This window comes from Labeo rohita, chromosome 16 (genome assembly GCF_022985175.1).
Source record: "Labeo rohita strain BAU-BD-2019 chromosome 16, IGBB_LRoh.1.0, whole genome shotgun sequence".
NCBI lineage: Eukaryota > Metazoa > Chordata > Actinopteri > Cypriniformes > Cyprinidae > Labeo > Labeo rohita.
Window position 1 is genome coordinate 31,093,420 of NC_066884.1, and position 16,057 is coordinate 31,109,476.

At 38.9% G+C, this 16,057-nt stretch overlaps 1 protein-coding gene across 1 annotated transcript in view; it reads left to right on the forward strand.

The window, feature by feature from the left end:
• The window catches only part of LOC127177872 (F-actin-uncapping protein LRRC16A), a 426,319-nt gene that overhangs the window by 276,756 nt on the left and 133,506 nt on the right, over positions 1-16,057 (forward strand). The window contains exons 23-27 of the mRNA XM_051130392.1: positions 150-241; positions 329-429; positions 1,334-1,462; positions 1,590-1,721; positions 5,861-6,036. Coding sequence (XP_050986349.1) covers positions 150-241; positions 329-429; positions 1,334-1,462; positions 1,590-1,721; positions 5,861-6,036 — 630 coding nt within the window. The remainder of the gene's footprint in view (positions 1-149; positions 242-328; positions 430-1,333; positions 1,463-1,589; positions 1,722-5,860; positions 6,037-16,057) is intronic.

A 16,057-nucleotide genomic window follows, 5' to 3' on the forward strand; every position in this document is an offset into this window, starting at 1 on the left:
TAAAATTTGCTGTAAATGTAAAAAATGCTGTAAAAACTGTAAACTGTAAAATAATGCTGTAAATTTTTTACAATTATTTTCTTCTTTATTGCATTTTATTTTGACATGTAAATTAAATGTAATTAATAATGCTCTTCATCTTTTTACAGAAACTTCACTATCCGTTTCATGCCTATCCCTATCATAGATGCATCACAGGCTCTTAAAATCAGTCCTGAGAAGACAGAGGATGCTTTACTAAAGTCTGCTTCTCTGCTGCCATTGATTGACCTGAATGCAAAATCTAGATTTTTAGTACAATGTAAATCAAATTCTCTTTGTCTCTCTTAGATTGAGAATTTCCTGTATAGGAATCGTGAAACCCGGAAGTATGTCCAAGAGCAAGCTTACCGACTCCAACAGGGTATAGTCACCACTACCACACAGAAGGTGAGAGCCAAAAAAAAAACTAATCCATGAAATAAATGTCACAATTCTTAATTCTTCAACTATAGTGGAAAAATTGTTAATGGTGATAGCAATATGTGAATAATGTATTAAGGGAGACCTAGTCTCAGGTGTCCTCAGAAAGTGTCTGTGACTTTTCAGCTCAAAATACCCCACAAATAATGTATTATACCATGTTATAAATGGCCCCTTTTGGGGTTAATCAAAAACATGCTGGTTTTGTATGTGTCTCTTTAAATGCAAATGAGGTGCTGTTCCCTGTCCCTCTTTCTCTTTTAAAAATATCTATTTGGATTTATTATCATCTCTATCGCAGTCATGCTCATGTGACATTGTAGTTCTTCGTCATCTTGAAAGTCTGTTATTTGTATGCGTTTTAAAACCTTGTCAGTTTAAACTTAAAATGTATTCTAAAAGCAAACACGCAAAGTGTGTGCACAGAAAGCCAGCTGTGCATGTCACATGAGTAGTACACAAAGTTCTCTTTCGTGTAACATTGTGCCTAAACTGTCAAATACACACATTTTAGATTTACCATGTTTGCCATAGCTGCTATCATGGAGATAAATATGGCAGCTCACTTAAGGGAAGGATATATGCTAACAAGGCAGAATGCCTCACTAGTCGTGGATGAGGCTTAACTTTTTTGTGACAAGTCACAAAACACAGAAATCCAGAATGGCTCATTTTAAGACTCTGTTTATGATTTATGGCAAATATACTGACACACTCCAGATACATGGTGTTTTAATACCATGTAAACATGAATTCTGCATAATAGGTCACCTTTAATGTGGAGAAGATTGAAAAATAGAGATGATTAAAAAGTTATATCAAGGGGCATCCCTTTGCAAACCCCTCTGCTTATCTTTTGCTTCATTCTTAGATGATTGACCAGATATGTGTGAAAGTCCAAGACCATCTTAACCTTCTTAAGAACACAGAGAAAAACGCCATCCAGGAAGATGTCAGAATGGCAGAGAACTTCCTGAGGGATGCAAAAAACTCAAAAACAGTATGATCTTGCTGAATTGTTCCCATATGAAGACAATCATGACATCTTTTGGCATTAGTTTGTTTCTATATTAGTAATTTGATTCAAATTTTGTATTATAAATGTGTTTGCATTTTTATTGTTGTAGCTTCTACCCAACCTGTACCACCTAGGCGTTCCTTCCAGAGAGAAGGCCAATACCTCTTCAGTGGGACCGATCCAGGAGAAACTGGACTCTATGGCAGGAGAGGTGACACGGATCATGGATAAACAGCTTCAGGTTCAGGAGTTTGCTTTATTACAAATTTTAAATCTTGGTAACAGTATAAGCAGGTTGGAAATAAACTTTGCAGGACAGTGGTTTGATACAATAGTAACTTTGATTGAAAACAATGATATTATTTAAATTATTTAGATAAGCAAAAGATTGAATTATGAAATTTTAAATTTAAAGTAGAATAGACAAAAAAGTAACTGTGCCAATCATTAACCATGCTTAAGCATGTTAAACATACACTACCAGTCAAAAGCTTTTGGACAGTAAAATTTTTGTTTTTTTAAAGAAGTCTCTTCTGCTCAACAAGCCTGTATTTATTTGATCCAAAATACAGCAAAAGCAGTAATATTGTGAAATATTTTTTTACTATTTAAAATAACTGCTTTCTATTTGAATATATTTTAAAATGTAATTTATTCCTGTGATCAAAGCTACATTTTCAGCATCATTACTCGAGTCTTTAGTGTCACATGAGCCTTCAGAAATAATTCTAATTCTCTGAAGATTCTTGAAGATTCTTTGATGAATCGTCTAGCTCCTACAATACACACACTATGGTCTGTCTGAATACTGGAGTGCATTAGAGCTGTTTATTTACCATCCTTTATTAATGTGCTGCTTATATTGACACACACACACACACACACATATAACATTTAAATGTCATCAGTCTGTAAAATTAGTAAATTAAGCAATTTTACTTAAATGAAGTGAGTAAACACTTGTAAAACATCTTTTTTTACGTTGTCAAAAACAGCTATATTCACAACAACCTGTTTCAGTGCATGTCTCTTTAAATGATAATGAGCTACTGCTCACCCCACCCCTTTCTTCCATGGGACATATGGAACATAGGATAAGGTTGTGCCGTAGACGATAGTATCGTATATCGACGATAGTCAGATATATTGCCTGTTGCTGATGTCTTTGACGATAGCAAGACAATTATTATTATTATCGGTCAAAAACAGACTAGGCGCCTAATTTTAGTGACGCAGTGCAGAGAGCCGCTTCTGGGGCACATCAGAAAATTGCAGCAAGGTGCCTGGTATAAACATTGATTAGATTGGCCGCGTCGCAGAGCCAGTGTTGTGCCCAGTTCTGACCCCCGCCAGATTACTACCCCCGCCTAGTATTGGTAGGTTTAGGGTTAGGGGTGGGATTAGGATTAGGCAATCAGATAGCGATTTCAACAAGAGGGGGTAATAATTTGACGGGGTCGAAAATGGGCACAACACCGGTGCCAGGACACCTCCAACAGATAGCATTTAAATTTCTACAGGCGGCACAAATCACAGTGAGTGGGAGGGAGAGTTTCGCTTGGGAAGCATGCAATCTGTGATTGCATGTAGTTACTGATCCTCGCGAAAGCGTGCAATCGCTTTCTTATTATGCGCTTTTTTCGAGAAGGGTCTGGCTGCAGACATGCACCTGCACTCTCAGACGCCTGCACTCTGAGACACCTGCACTCTCAGACGACTGCACTTCCGGAAGTGACGTCACTTGCAGTCGATTTTATTTTTACTTTTTTTTTTTAGTTATTTATTTATTTTTTTAATTGAATCTCTCAACATTTTACAACAGTAGCCAAGTGGTGAAGACAAGAAAAAAGAAACTAAATTACAATGTCACTCGCAATGGCCACCTGCACTCTCAGCTACCTGCAGCGTCACACACAGTCCACACAAATGGTGCGTGTTGCCAGTGGAGACAAGAAGCTGTGGTCCTTAAACAATTAAAACTAATTTAGCATAACACACAGGGTCCTGCAAGTCATCTATAGAAGATAACAAGACCCACAAATCCGTGGCCACAGAACAGCAGAATATGAACGAATATGAATATGAAGCAGAATATGAACGAGAGAATATGAAGTCTTTAGTTTTCCTCCCGTAGACAACCATTAACACTTAATATGGCTCAATGTATTAAGAGGCAATTAAAAGATCAAATTCGATATACAGTGTATATGTAGGCTATATATTGTTTTCCTTTGCAAAACGTGGCATAATGTGGCATAACGGATTAAGATGATAAAGAGTAAACTCAATATGCTCCTATTCATTATTAAAACAACTACACGCAAGCAGGTGAGCCCAGAATAAACGCAACGCCACGTACATTCGCGTTTTCCCATAAAGAATAATCTCTACAGCTCTTTTATATCATTGTCTTTTGTTTATATTGATTTTCTATGGGAGGAAACATCTATTTAACTCATTGCGTTCTGGGCTAGTGTGCTTGCCTATACAGAGTTGGTCATTTTAATATCACATAATGCCTTTCTTATGGCGCGTTCATATCTGCTGGTATATCGTTTGACAACAGTAAGGTTTATATTGAATTTGGTCTTTATCACCTTAGTCCGTTTTGCCACATTAAGCGTTTGCTGGGCAAGTATGAAAGTGAAATTCATGGCCATATGCTTGCCTTTAAGTACATTAAATTAAAAAAAACTATATTACAAATTTGATCGACCACAGCGTCTTGTCTCCATTGGCAACACGCAGAGATGTGTGTGGATTGCAAGTGACGTCGCAGGTAGCCGAGAATGCAGGTGGGGATTGCTAGTGGCATTGTAATTTAGTTTTTTTTTCTTGTCTTTACCACCTGGCTACTGTTGTAAAATGTTGAGAGATTCAATTAAAAAAAAAAAAATAAATAAATAAAATAAAGTAAAAATAAAATAGACTGCAAGTGACGTCACTTCCGGAAGTGCAGGCGTCTGAGAGTGCAGGTGCAGATGTCTGCAGCCAGACCCTATTGGAGACTTTTTATCCGGTTTTGCCTTCACTTTTGATCACGTTCAGCAAGGAGGGAAGAGGATGGAAAAGGCGGGCAAAGTAACTCGTTTTGGTGGGGAATGGCCCCCCCTTCGTGCCGTGTAAATAATGGGTAAGATATTTATTCATCATACAGTGATGCAGCTATTGTATTCACCTAAGGTAATTACTGGGAGTGTTTTTTAAAGTACATAAATTCGTGCTAGACTAGGCTAGGCTAGTCATTATGTTAATGTTCTTCGCTCCATTTCTGTAGCTGCTTTTTTTTGTGATTTTTGAATAACTAGGAAATGTAAGCATTAGTAACTTACTATTAAACTGTTATCATGTTAAACATAAATTAAGGCTGCTAGCCTTATGCTGGTGTTCATTCACTTTCCGTTAATGAAACGAAATAAATAATTAAATAAATTGCCACGATAATATCCTGTATCGGCGATCTCACAGGCTGAAGATAGGATGATATGAAAATTAAGCATATTGCCCAACACTACATAGGGAGTGTTCTTTGTGCACTATCTAGGTTGTGTATTGATTGTGGAATCAGGCCTGAGGATTTAAATCCATCTATAAATGGCCTTTTTCTTTTCGCTTTTCTCTATCTTTTCTCTTTTCTTGCTTGAAAAGAGAAATGCCCAGCTCTTGTATGGACTAAATCTTCCATACTGAAGCTTAAATATGTGCTTTCTGTAGCCATAGAACTGAAATTTACAAAGTTACTTGCTGGAAATGAAATTATATCAAACGTCATGGCTATTGTATATTTACTGAATGATCATAATGAGGTTGTTCTGAATGTGCACAACAATGAAATTTGAGTGCTTTAAACATAGATTTGGTTTGCATTGTATTATCATTGACTACGTTTACATGGACATCACACGACACCATCTGACTTTCCCTCTAGAATTTAACGTATCAACATATAATTCATATTCGTTATGGTGTCATATACAATTTTGGATTTTTCATTTTAAATCAAAGCTTCAAGTGCAGTTAATTATTTGTCATGCTATCTGTGTAAACAGATGATGGCGTTGCCGTCAAACAGTTGATCACTGCCGTGTGTTTATCCTGTCACAAAATGTGGGAAAAAGTCCTGCATGATGGTAATAGTGTGATTAAGGTGTGTACATGTCTATTGCACTTGGATAATGCGACTAAAATAGGAATACACATGTCTTAATTCGATTTATGTTTACTTTGAGTATGACTTTAGCTGGATTAAGGTAATCAAAAATCTCTGTTTACATGGTAGATTCTTAATCAGAGTATTGTCTTAATCGTGTTAAAATCAGAATATTGTTGTCCATGTAAACGTACTGACTGTTAATGGCCGTTTATTGGGTTGTCATATAGATGCTTCTGGAGTCAATGGTAGATGCTGCTGAGAGTTTGTGTCCCCATGTGATGAAGAAATCCAACATGCGACAGGATCTTATTGAAACTGGCATGACCAAGATGATTGTTCCTCGCAGCTTCATCAAGAACACACTTCTTGAGCAGTCTGGCATTGATATAATGAACAAGATCAGGTCAGTGCTTACGCAAAATAAAGAAGAACCTGTATTTCTCTCATCATATTCCACTTGACAGCTGCAAAGGAGGATTTTTTCCCGTAGTTTAAGGGTTTGAGTCAATTTCTCTATGTTAATTTCTCCATGTAAATGTCTCCAAAACCGAACTCATCAGTTAGAGGGAACCCTGGGTATTATGACATGCATGGCTTAACCCTCATGCGGTCTTCGGGGTCTTTTTGACCCGCAAATGACTTTCGCTTAATATTTAAAAAATGTTCTCTTTGTCGAAACAACATGAGACTTCCTGAACCTGTCCGCACTATCTAGATCTACAAATAAAAAAAAATTTGGAATGATATCTTGATTTTATGTTAGTGTTAAAAAAAGTAACATTCATGGTCTTTGGGGTCTCTAGAGACCCCATGCAACAAAATTTAATTTTGTAACAAAGTAATAGTTTTTTTTTTTTTAAACAAATATTTTTGTTCCTGTTTATTAATGTTTTTACTACATTTATATATATTTAAAAAATCATAATAAATCCTCCGAAAATGGCACAAATGTAGTAAAAACATTAATGAACAGAAAAATTATTTTTTTTTTTAGAACAAAAACTATTATTTTGTTACAAAATTAAATTTTGTTGCGTGGGGTCAAAAAAGACCCCAAAGACCATGAGTGTACAACCCTACACGAGGACCGCACAATATAACGTAAATTATGTCTCTTGCTGAAATATGTGGTAGATAACCCATGAAATATTTACGTTATTTTAAAAAATCCACATCGGACTATGGGGGATGCCATTGTGATGTGTAAAGGTCAGTGAGCTACTGGTGCCACCTGTTGCTGTTTTTACCGCAACACAATTCTGCATATACAACTCAGAAAATAAAATACTGATATGATGACCACAGCTACTGAAAGAGCTTACAGGTGGCAATGGATGTAAGTGTAGGCTTAAACCAAATGCTGTACCATCGATTTTCCCCACAAGGAGTCTAAACGCTCCAGATATCAGGTAAAATCTGTGCTGAGAAACTCCTTCAGTGGCTGCAGCCAGGTAAAGACATCACTTCTCTTGTTGCCCTTCGACTGAAAATTACAACCAAAAGCCACACAATGTGGCATTGTGTCAGTATTTTATTTTGTGTTGAGGTAAAAATCAGGGGTGTAAAATACTTACTTGATTACTGTACTTAAGTATTATTTTGGGGTATTTGAACTTTATTTAAGTACAATTTAAAGTGACTACTTGTACTTTTACTTGATTACATTTCTGAAGGAAAAGCAGAACGTTTTACTCATTACAATTTAATTTAAACTTGAAAAGTACTCATTACATTTTTACTTTTTTATTTTACCTTATACACTTTAAATATGGTACATAGAAGCCTTGCTATCAATTGTGAGGGAGCATATTACGGTAGCTAAGTTTATTTATAATTTATTCATTATTTTTTGTCTGTCTTGTTATATCCATTAGCTGTCTGTGTACTATGTTGGCTGGATGCACCAGACTGAGTGCAAATAAAATCAGTGAATCAGTGCATTTAAATACAATTCATGTTTTAGTGGCCATGATTACTGTTTTGTGTACTGATTACAGATTTGAATTATAGAAATGTGTTAATGTGTTATGTGTAAGCCAGTGTGGTCTGGGCAGTTTCACAAGAAGGTTTACCTGATTTTGGTCCCATATCAGCTACATGACTGCTCCCCTTCTTAGGGTTTTTAAGTAGTGGTCTCCCTGAGCCCTTGCCTAGGCAGTGCTATCTTTGCTGCGTGGTTTTAAGTAGATCCATCCCCTTGGTCTGGGCAGCCCTTATTTTTCATAAGACACTTTGGATATAGCTTTTTGTGGATAGGTGTATCCTAGCTGGGACGTTGAAGTACTTAAATCGTACATCTAAACAAAATATAAAACAGACATTGTTATTATAATTAAGCGAATCTATTGTCAAGATGTTAACCTCTGAATGGCATTTTTAACATGCCATATGTAAATAGTTCCCAAAATATACAACAAAGCAAAATACCTAATCATATTGATGATATCGACCTATTGAGTAATTATTCAAACTTACATATTTTGCATTTTCAAGGGCAAAACACGTAGGAAGGATGTGGATGCACATTTATACTCTGTACCATGTGCTCTGAAAATCCCAAAATGGCTGATGTATTGCTAAGAGTGTCAGAGTTTTCAGAGTTGCCACTAGGTGTCTGTATTTAACGACAAACTATAATATAAGGCCAGAATACTCCCCGCCTGACATAATCAGATGTCATACCTGATTAAGGAACAGTAATGAAAGTGTCAACAGCACACGGTAAAGTCTAGAGTGTTATGCCACCTTAATTTCCTTAGAAACCATAAAAACAACCACCGTGACTGGTCTCAAGAAGAACCTTTGTTCGCCAGGCTTTTTAATTTTTTACTTCCACATTCCTTACTTTGCCATCCTGTCTTGGGTAGGTTTTAGTTATGAGTCTAACTAGCCAATCGATTCTCTTATTCTGTGTAGCTTTCAAAAGTACCACATCTCCATTCTGTAGGTTTGGTCTAGCAGTGCGCCACTTGCGACGTCCTTGAAGTCCACTCACATATTTCTTCTTCCATCTTCGCCACTATGCTCTGCATAGGTCATAATCTTTAAATTAGCGAGGGGCTCTGCCGAAGAGGAAACCCACTTCACTGAGACCATCTGCGTAAGTGATTTTCAAGTAAGCTACTGTGCCTACAGCTTTGGTAGAAGCATCACAAAAGACAATGATCTCCTTTCTATGTGAAGTAGACAGTGAAGTGGATGTATACAACCTTGGGATTTTTAGTCCTTGGAGATGTTGGAGGGAGTCTTTCCATTTCTACCATCGCTCTTGTTTCTCTTTGGGCAAAACAACATCCCAGTCATCTGCATCACCATAACCCTCAGTGCTTACAGGCACTATAAATCCTAGTGGATCATACAAGCTGTTGATGGTAGATAGCACTCCTCTCTTTGTGTAAGGTTTGTCGCTTATGGATACTTGAAATACAAATGTATCTGTTGACAAGTCCCAGTACAATCCTAAGCTTCGTTGGATGGCTGGTGAGTGTGCACCAAGATTGAGGCCCTGTAGGGTAGCTTCCAGATCCTCATTCGGGAAGGCTCTCATGATGAATGGGCTGTTAGATGAGATCTTGTGTAGGCGAAGGTTGGATCGTGCTAGCATCTGTTGAGCTCTGTGCAATACATCAACGGTTCCTGCCTCAACTGAACGATTTCAACCCATCATCCACATAGAAATAGCGCTCAACTAAGAGTCTTGCATCACTTCCATAGTCTTGCTCTCCCTCTGCAGCTGTTCTCTTGAGTCCGTATACAGCTACTGACGGAGAGGGGCAGTTGCCGAAAATGTGGACCCAGATGCGGTACTCCACAATATGTCCATCAAGGTTGTGATCTTGAAACCACAAGAAGCGCAGGTAATCTCAGTGTTCCTCTTTGACCAAAAAGCTGTGAAACATTTGCTCAATGTCTGCCATTACAGCATAAGAGTTGGATCTGAAGCGAATGATTACACCTATCAGGTTGTTATTCAGGTCTGGGCCTTTGAGGAGAACTTGATTTAGGGATATGTTGTTGTACTGAGCACTTGAGTCAAACACTATCCTGATCTTCCCAAGCTTTTGTGGGTGATAAATGCCAAAACTTGGGAGGTACCAACATTCCTTGTCGTCTTTAAGAGGGGGTAAAAGCGGTCCTTTTTTGAACATTGTCTCCATGAATTCCACATAATGATCTTTCATGTCTGCCTTCTTTTCCAGAGTATGGTGAAGTGAAAAGAGACGACTGACAGCTTGGTCCCTATTGTTGGGCAGGTACTCTCTGGGACAGCGAAACGGGAGTGGAGCCACCCAACTGTTTGGTTTGTCTTTGGTGAATTTGTAGTCCATAATGTCTAGGAAAGCCTCATCCTCTCCGGATAGTGCAAACATATTGTCTTCACTGGTTTGTTTGAAGATCTGCTTCCCAGTGTTATAAGATTGTTTGGTACTCCTTATAAAGTGCCTGGGATCTTCACTAGTGAACCTTTCTTTAAAACTGATGCTGTTTTGACAAGGTGTGAGAAAGCTGGGTCTGCCATTCTCAAGCACACTTGTTTTGAAAGTGCTCACTGTGGCTTTGTGAGCTCCAACAAAACATACATCCCCTATAATCACCCAACCCCAGGTCGAGCAGTTGAGCATATGGAGCATTGTGGGGTCCATTTTGCTGTTTGCAGGCCTTGTGTGCACGGATAAGATTTCTCCCAATGAGAATGTCAGCTGCAGGATCATGAGGAGGTATCTGAGAGTCAGTGGCTTGAAGATGAGGAAGTCTTTTGCTCTCCTCCCACTACTATAAACTGTTCCTGAGCATGTTCTCATGGTGTACAGGAAAACTTCTCCTTGAGCATTGAACATACAAAAGAAGGCTGACCTCACTAAAGAGAGGTTACTCTGATCATTCAACATGACATACATACGCTGCTTATCCTCAGGATGACCATCAGGGTAAGCAGACTAGACAGATTTTTGAGCATGACTTTCCTTTTAAGCCTATTCCACATATCTCTGTGCAGACAGTCACAGTCACTGTGGAGGTTGGCTCCTTTCTCTCCCTGCCTTGAGCCTCTGTTGGTGTGGTAGGTCTCTTTTTGAACCACAGAGCGGGACCATCATGAAGGGCAGAGACATGGTCCTGCCTGTTGCGCTCTGAACAATGTATAGTCATCCTGCAGTCTTTAGCCATATGATCTGAGGAAACACAGCACTTGTAACTTGAGAAACCTCTTCCTTTCTGCCAAGGACATCATTCTGAAACCTCTGCATTTCAGTAACGAGTGATTTCTTTTATGGAGGGGACAGTGTCTTGTCAGGTCAACTGAATCGTTGTTGACCCTCACGGATGTGTTCGATTCAACTTCTGTTTTGTTGACAGAGATGGAAGGTCTGTACCTTGACTGCTTCATTGGGATCCTTTCATCTTTAAGAGGCAATGTATTGTAAGATTGAAGAGAGATGCTCATATGAGCAAACTCGTTGACAAACTCAACAAAGTATGAAAAAGGTGGATGATGTATACATTCCTTCTTGTATTTCGTTCCCTTGACTATCCATGCCTCCTGAAGACTATGAGGTAGCTTCTCAACAATAGAATTTATCCCCTTTGATGTGTCAAGGAATCCAAGGCCATGTAGACTGCCTTCCTCTTTCACTGCCTGCACTTCCAGTAGCAGATCTCCAAGCTCTTGCAACTGATCTTGCAAATCTTCTTTCTAAACTTTCTAAACTTTCTAAATGCTTGAATAAAGATGCTTCAATCACCTCTGGGGAGCCATATTTTTTCTCTAGACATTGCCACAACTGCCTGAGGCCTGCTTCTGGATCATATGCATGGGCTGCTCTTATTTTTAGAACATGTTGAAGGGACTCACCTTCTAGCCACTTGGTAAGCAAATCAAGCTCTTCATTGGCCTTTAAATTCAAACCATCAATGGCATTCAAAAATGCAGTTTTCCATGGCAGGTAATTTTCTGGCTTGTTGTCACATACTTTGAAGCTGCTAGAGAGAAGATCACGACGAACAAGAAATACTGCAAGATCAACGAGGTGCTGGCATACTTGGCGAGCGGGGGTTTCTCACATTAGAGGAAAGGTGATTCGGCTGCTGATACTACGTTTGGTCATGTCGCTTGTTGCATTTGCAGCATCAGGATTAAACTGTTTCCAGGAACGTCTTTGTGCTTTGCACTTGCTTGATCGGGATCTTCCTTCACACAATGTCTGTGCTCCGCTCACATTTGTTTCTATTCCCAAGGAATGTGGGACAAAGTGTTTGTGCGTGTGGCCTGGTTCCACCGCTGCTGCGACACAGTTTATCTTTTGTCGCAGTTATTGCTTTGATCTGCGGGATCCGCACAACCATCTCTAAACGGGTTGACGGATGCCACAGGTCCTATTGGATTGTTGTGATGATGAAGTGTAAGCATGGAGTCATTTCAACCCTGATCCTGCAAGATCATATGCAGAGCTATATTCAGCTCGACCGTGCCTCTCTAATATGCATGTTATTGTGTGGAGAGCCCCGCTGGGTGTGAATATATTTTAATACTCTGTGGAGAGATGCTTGCGAGCTTTCCCTCCCAAGGTGTTTCAGCACCTTGAGTGGTTATGGGGATGATCCTTCCTGTGTTAAGTTGAGAGTATGGCTATCTGCAGATGGTTATGCTCCAGCTCAAGCTTACCTTGCTCTGGAATATGGTGGTCTGAGGGCAACTATGTTCTAGCCTGGCTTCTATAACTGGTTGGGTTCCCTTTGTCACAAATTCTCTTGTTTAGGAATCTGCAATTTGAGGATAGCTGTATTTTTAGCTCAGAGACTGCTCCCCTTATATGGTTTTTTAAAAGTGGTCTCCTTGAGCCCATTGCCTAGACTGTGCTGTCTCACCTTCTTCAGCCTTATGTGAGAGACCTGCTATTCAAGGATAGCTGTGTCCAGCCCTCTAGTGTTATGGCCACTGCTTACATCAGGCTTGATCTCAGACTAATAATACTATGGTCTGGATCTCCCACTTGTGAGCTCCTGGTCAATTACACAGTGCTTCGTTCTAAGGGGGTGATCTGTCCATACACAAGATCAAAAGTCTTTGGATCAAGCAGACAGCCCACCTATGTGGCCTGGGTAGTTCAGTCAGTCCCACCTTCTGGTAGCCCATTCCTGACTACATAGCTATTCGAGGTTCTCTATGTGCTAGCTCAGTTACTGCTCCCCTTCTTAGGGTATCAAGTAACGGTCTCCTTGAGCCTTTGCCTATACAGTGCTGTCTCCCACCAAGGTTTTAAGCACAACAGGGGAATGTCTCGGGTTATGCATGTAACCATGTTTCCCCGAGAGAGAACGAGATGCTGTGTCCCCTTGCCATGCACCTGCCTGTTTACATCTCCTTCAGACAGCTAAGTGGATAACGTATTCAGCAGGTGCCCTTTTATACTCTGGGCACCCCACCTATGACGTCATGGGCCAGCCCAGATAACATGCGGATGTGGGCCACTTAAGGCAATGATATGGCACTGCTGGCCTTCTTATGGCCCGTACAAAATGGATGCAAGCCTGAAGTGGCCCATATGTAAAACAGCAAAAATGGCCCAAATGTATCAATTCACATGTCGGCCTCTGTAGGCAAAGATGCGGTGTTGATGGCAATGTGCAGTCTATATGTGATCCTAAAGTGGCTGATGTGGTAATAATGAATAATGCCCAAAAAGGGCAAACCAAATGTGGGCCACCTTTGGCAAAAATGTGGCATTATCGACAAAGGCTAATCAGTATGTAAACCAAATGTGGTCTACATATGTTTTAGCAAATGTGGCCCAGTTATCCTAAAACGTATCTGGGCGAGTTTTGGCAAAGAAAGGGCATAGTAAGCACTGGCTAATGTGGCTGTGAGCCTAAAGTGGCCCAAATGTGATGCCACAAATGTGGCCCAGTTATTTAAAACATATCTAGGCCAGTTTTGCCAAAACATATGGCACAGTAAGCACTGGCTAATGTGACTGTGAGCCAAATATTGCCCCAATAATTAATTATTAGTTATTTCCCCCAATAATTAATAACAATTTTGGCCACTTTTGGCAAATATGTAGCACAGTCAGCATTGACTAATCAGTGCGTAAGCCTAACTTGTCCCACATCTGGCATGGCAAATATGCCCCATATATTATAAAAGCCATTGAGTGCCACTTCTGGTTTAGATGTAGCACTTGACATTGGCTAACTGAAATGGAAGTTTTAAATTGTAAATATGGCTAATAGAATTTGGCTGCTTTTAGTAGGATGATAGGATGCAACACAGTTAACTGATGCAGGGTGATCTGGATATGAGTCTTAAGAAGGCTACATACCCAGCAATTTATTTTTTTGAAACATTTTTTTCCTATATGTGTACTATGCAGCATAAAAACACAAGTGCACTATAATGGTAGCTGTAACTGTCACGGTTTTTGTTAATTTGGACTTTTTCCTTTTGCACCATTTCCCTTGTTGCATTGATTGTATTATTCTCTTCAGGTGTGCCTAGTTAATTATCCTTGTTTGGTCTGAGTACTTATGTTCACTTTGAGTTTGTCTGGTCTTAAACTGGCTGCACACTAGACGAACACATGAGTCAGATTTGGTGAACTGTTACTGCAAAACTCTACACACAAATCCCTACATTTCTCAGTGCTTACACCATGTGGTCATTTAGAAAGCACCAGCATTCAATATTGTTCACTCAAGTCTGCAAAGTTCGAGCTCAGTTAGCACACAATTACCCAAGTGGAAACACTAGGAGTCAAAATGTATCACACAGCAATCAGAACCTTTGATGGAGATAAAAAGGCCAAAGTCAGCTTACAGTGTTTCTCAGTGGCTTTGGTGCATTTCTCAGATCGGAAATTAAATTTGCAAAACTACTTGTTCAACCTCCTCATCATCTAGTCACTTGTGTACCTCATAAAAAGTTTCTCATTCTTATAATCAAGTTGTGATTGCTTTAGTACATTCATACAGCTGATTATGTACATTTGTTTGTGGTTTCCCACATTATCAGTTGCTATTGTCATGTTGCTTAAAATGTATTATATAGTCCTCTGTGTAAACATGTATAAACATCTAGTCACTAGCTTATCATGCAAGTCATTACAGAAAATGCTACATTTTTGATCTAGTTGTCATAAACTGTCAAGCATATTTTCTACACATTTCTATTAGACTTTTTGTAAATTTGCCATGAATTGTTCAAGTGAATCTTAACTTTTACTAATGAAGAGAATATAGATCAACCAACGATAAAGCAGTTCTCTGAAATAGGACAAAACAAGAATTGCAGATTCTTTGTAAATATTATTTTCGCCTTTGTGCCCATATTCTTTTTCTTTTGTATTTCACAATGACATTGTAGTGTGTGTGTGTGTACTTGTTTTTGCTACATTGTGGGGACCAAATGTCCCCACAGGAATAGTAAAACCTGAAATTTTTGACCGCAGGCCGGTCCCCACAATGTTAAAAAATTATTAAAAATTTAATTTTTTACGTAACGTAAAAAATTATTACGTTGCATCGTTACACGTTTTTCTGAAAGTGTAACGATGCAAACATGTTTTCTGTAAGGGGTAGGTTTAGGGTTAGGGTTGGGTTAGGGGATAGACAATATCGTTTGGTCAGTATAAAAACTATAGAAGTCTATGGAAAGTCCCCACAATTCACAGTAACAACCACATGTGTGTGTGTGTGTGTGTGTGTGTGTTTATTTTGTTTTTTCATCAGACCAGTAGTAAAAGTGTAACTGTGAATCCTATACAGTAATAGTCTTTTTCAATCAGTCAACACAGTAATAGCCTGTGATGTTGAAATGTTGAAGAGGTTCTTTGGCCTGCCCCAGACCAAAGATGGGATGCTGGGGCAGAAGAATTATTTTTGTTGTTGTTGTTTTGTACTGTACTCTACAGTACATTAAATTAAGGAATAAAACACTTGCAAATGCATACATTTTTTGTGTTCATCATGATTTTTTTTTTTATTGCCAACACTTATTGCCAGTTTTTGTAGTATTGTTTTGAATTCATCTCATCAGTGTGTAAAACTGTGTTGTAGTGTGTGTGTGTGTGTGTGTGCGTGTGTTTGAGGGTTTGTGTGTCATGTCTGAGAGCAAAGTTTGTTTGTTTTTTCAGCAAGATTGAGTGGAGAGTTTCATTTTGACCTGAATATAGGAAGTTTGGGGAACTGAGTTAGAAGTTATGGATTTGTGTTTAGAGTTTTGCAAAAAAAGAGACATAATATCAAGAAATGTGTTTAAGAAATTGAGAAAAACTGTAAAGACTTATGATATATAACCTTTCGTCTTCATTGTGCGCTCTTTAACACAGCGTAGCCATGACACGTATAGACTTACTGTGTAGGTAGAGTCTGAGTGAGAAGCATTTAGGTTCAAACTTGTGAAGAACTGTTTTTAGTCTTGGAATGTGTCT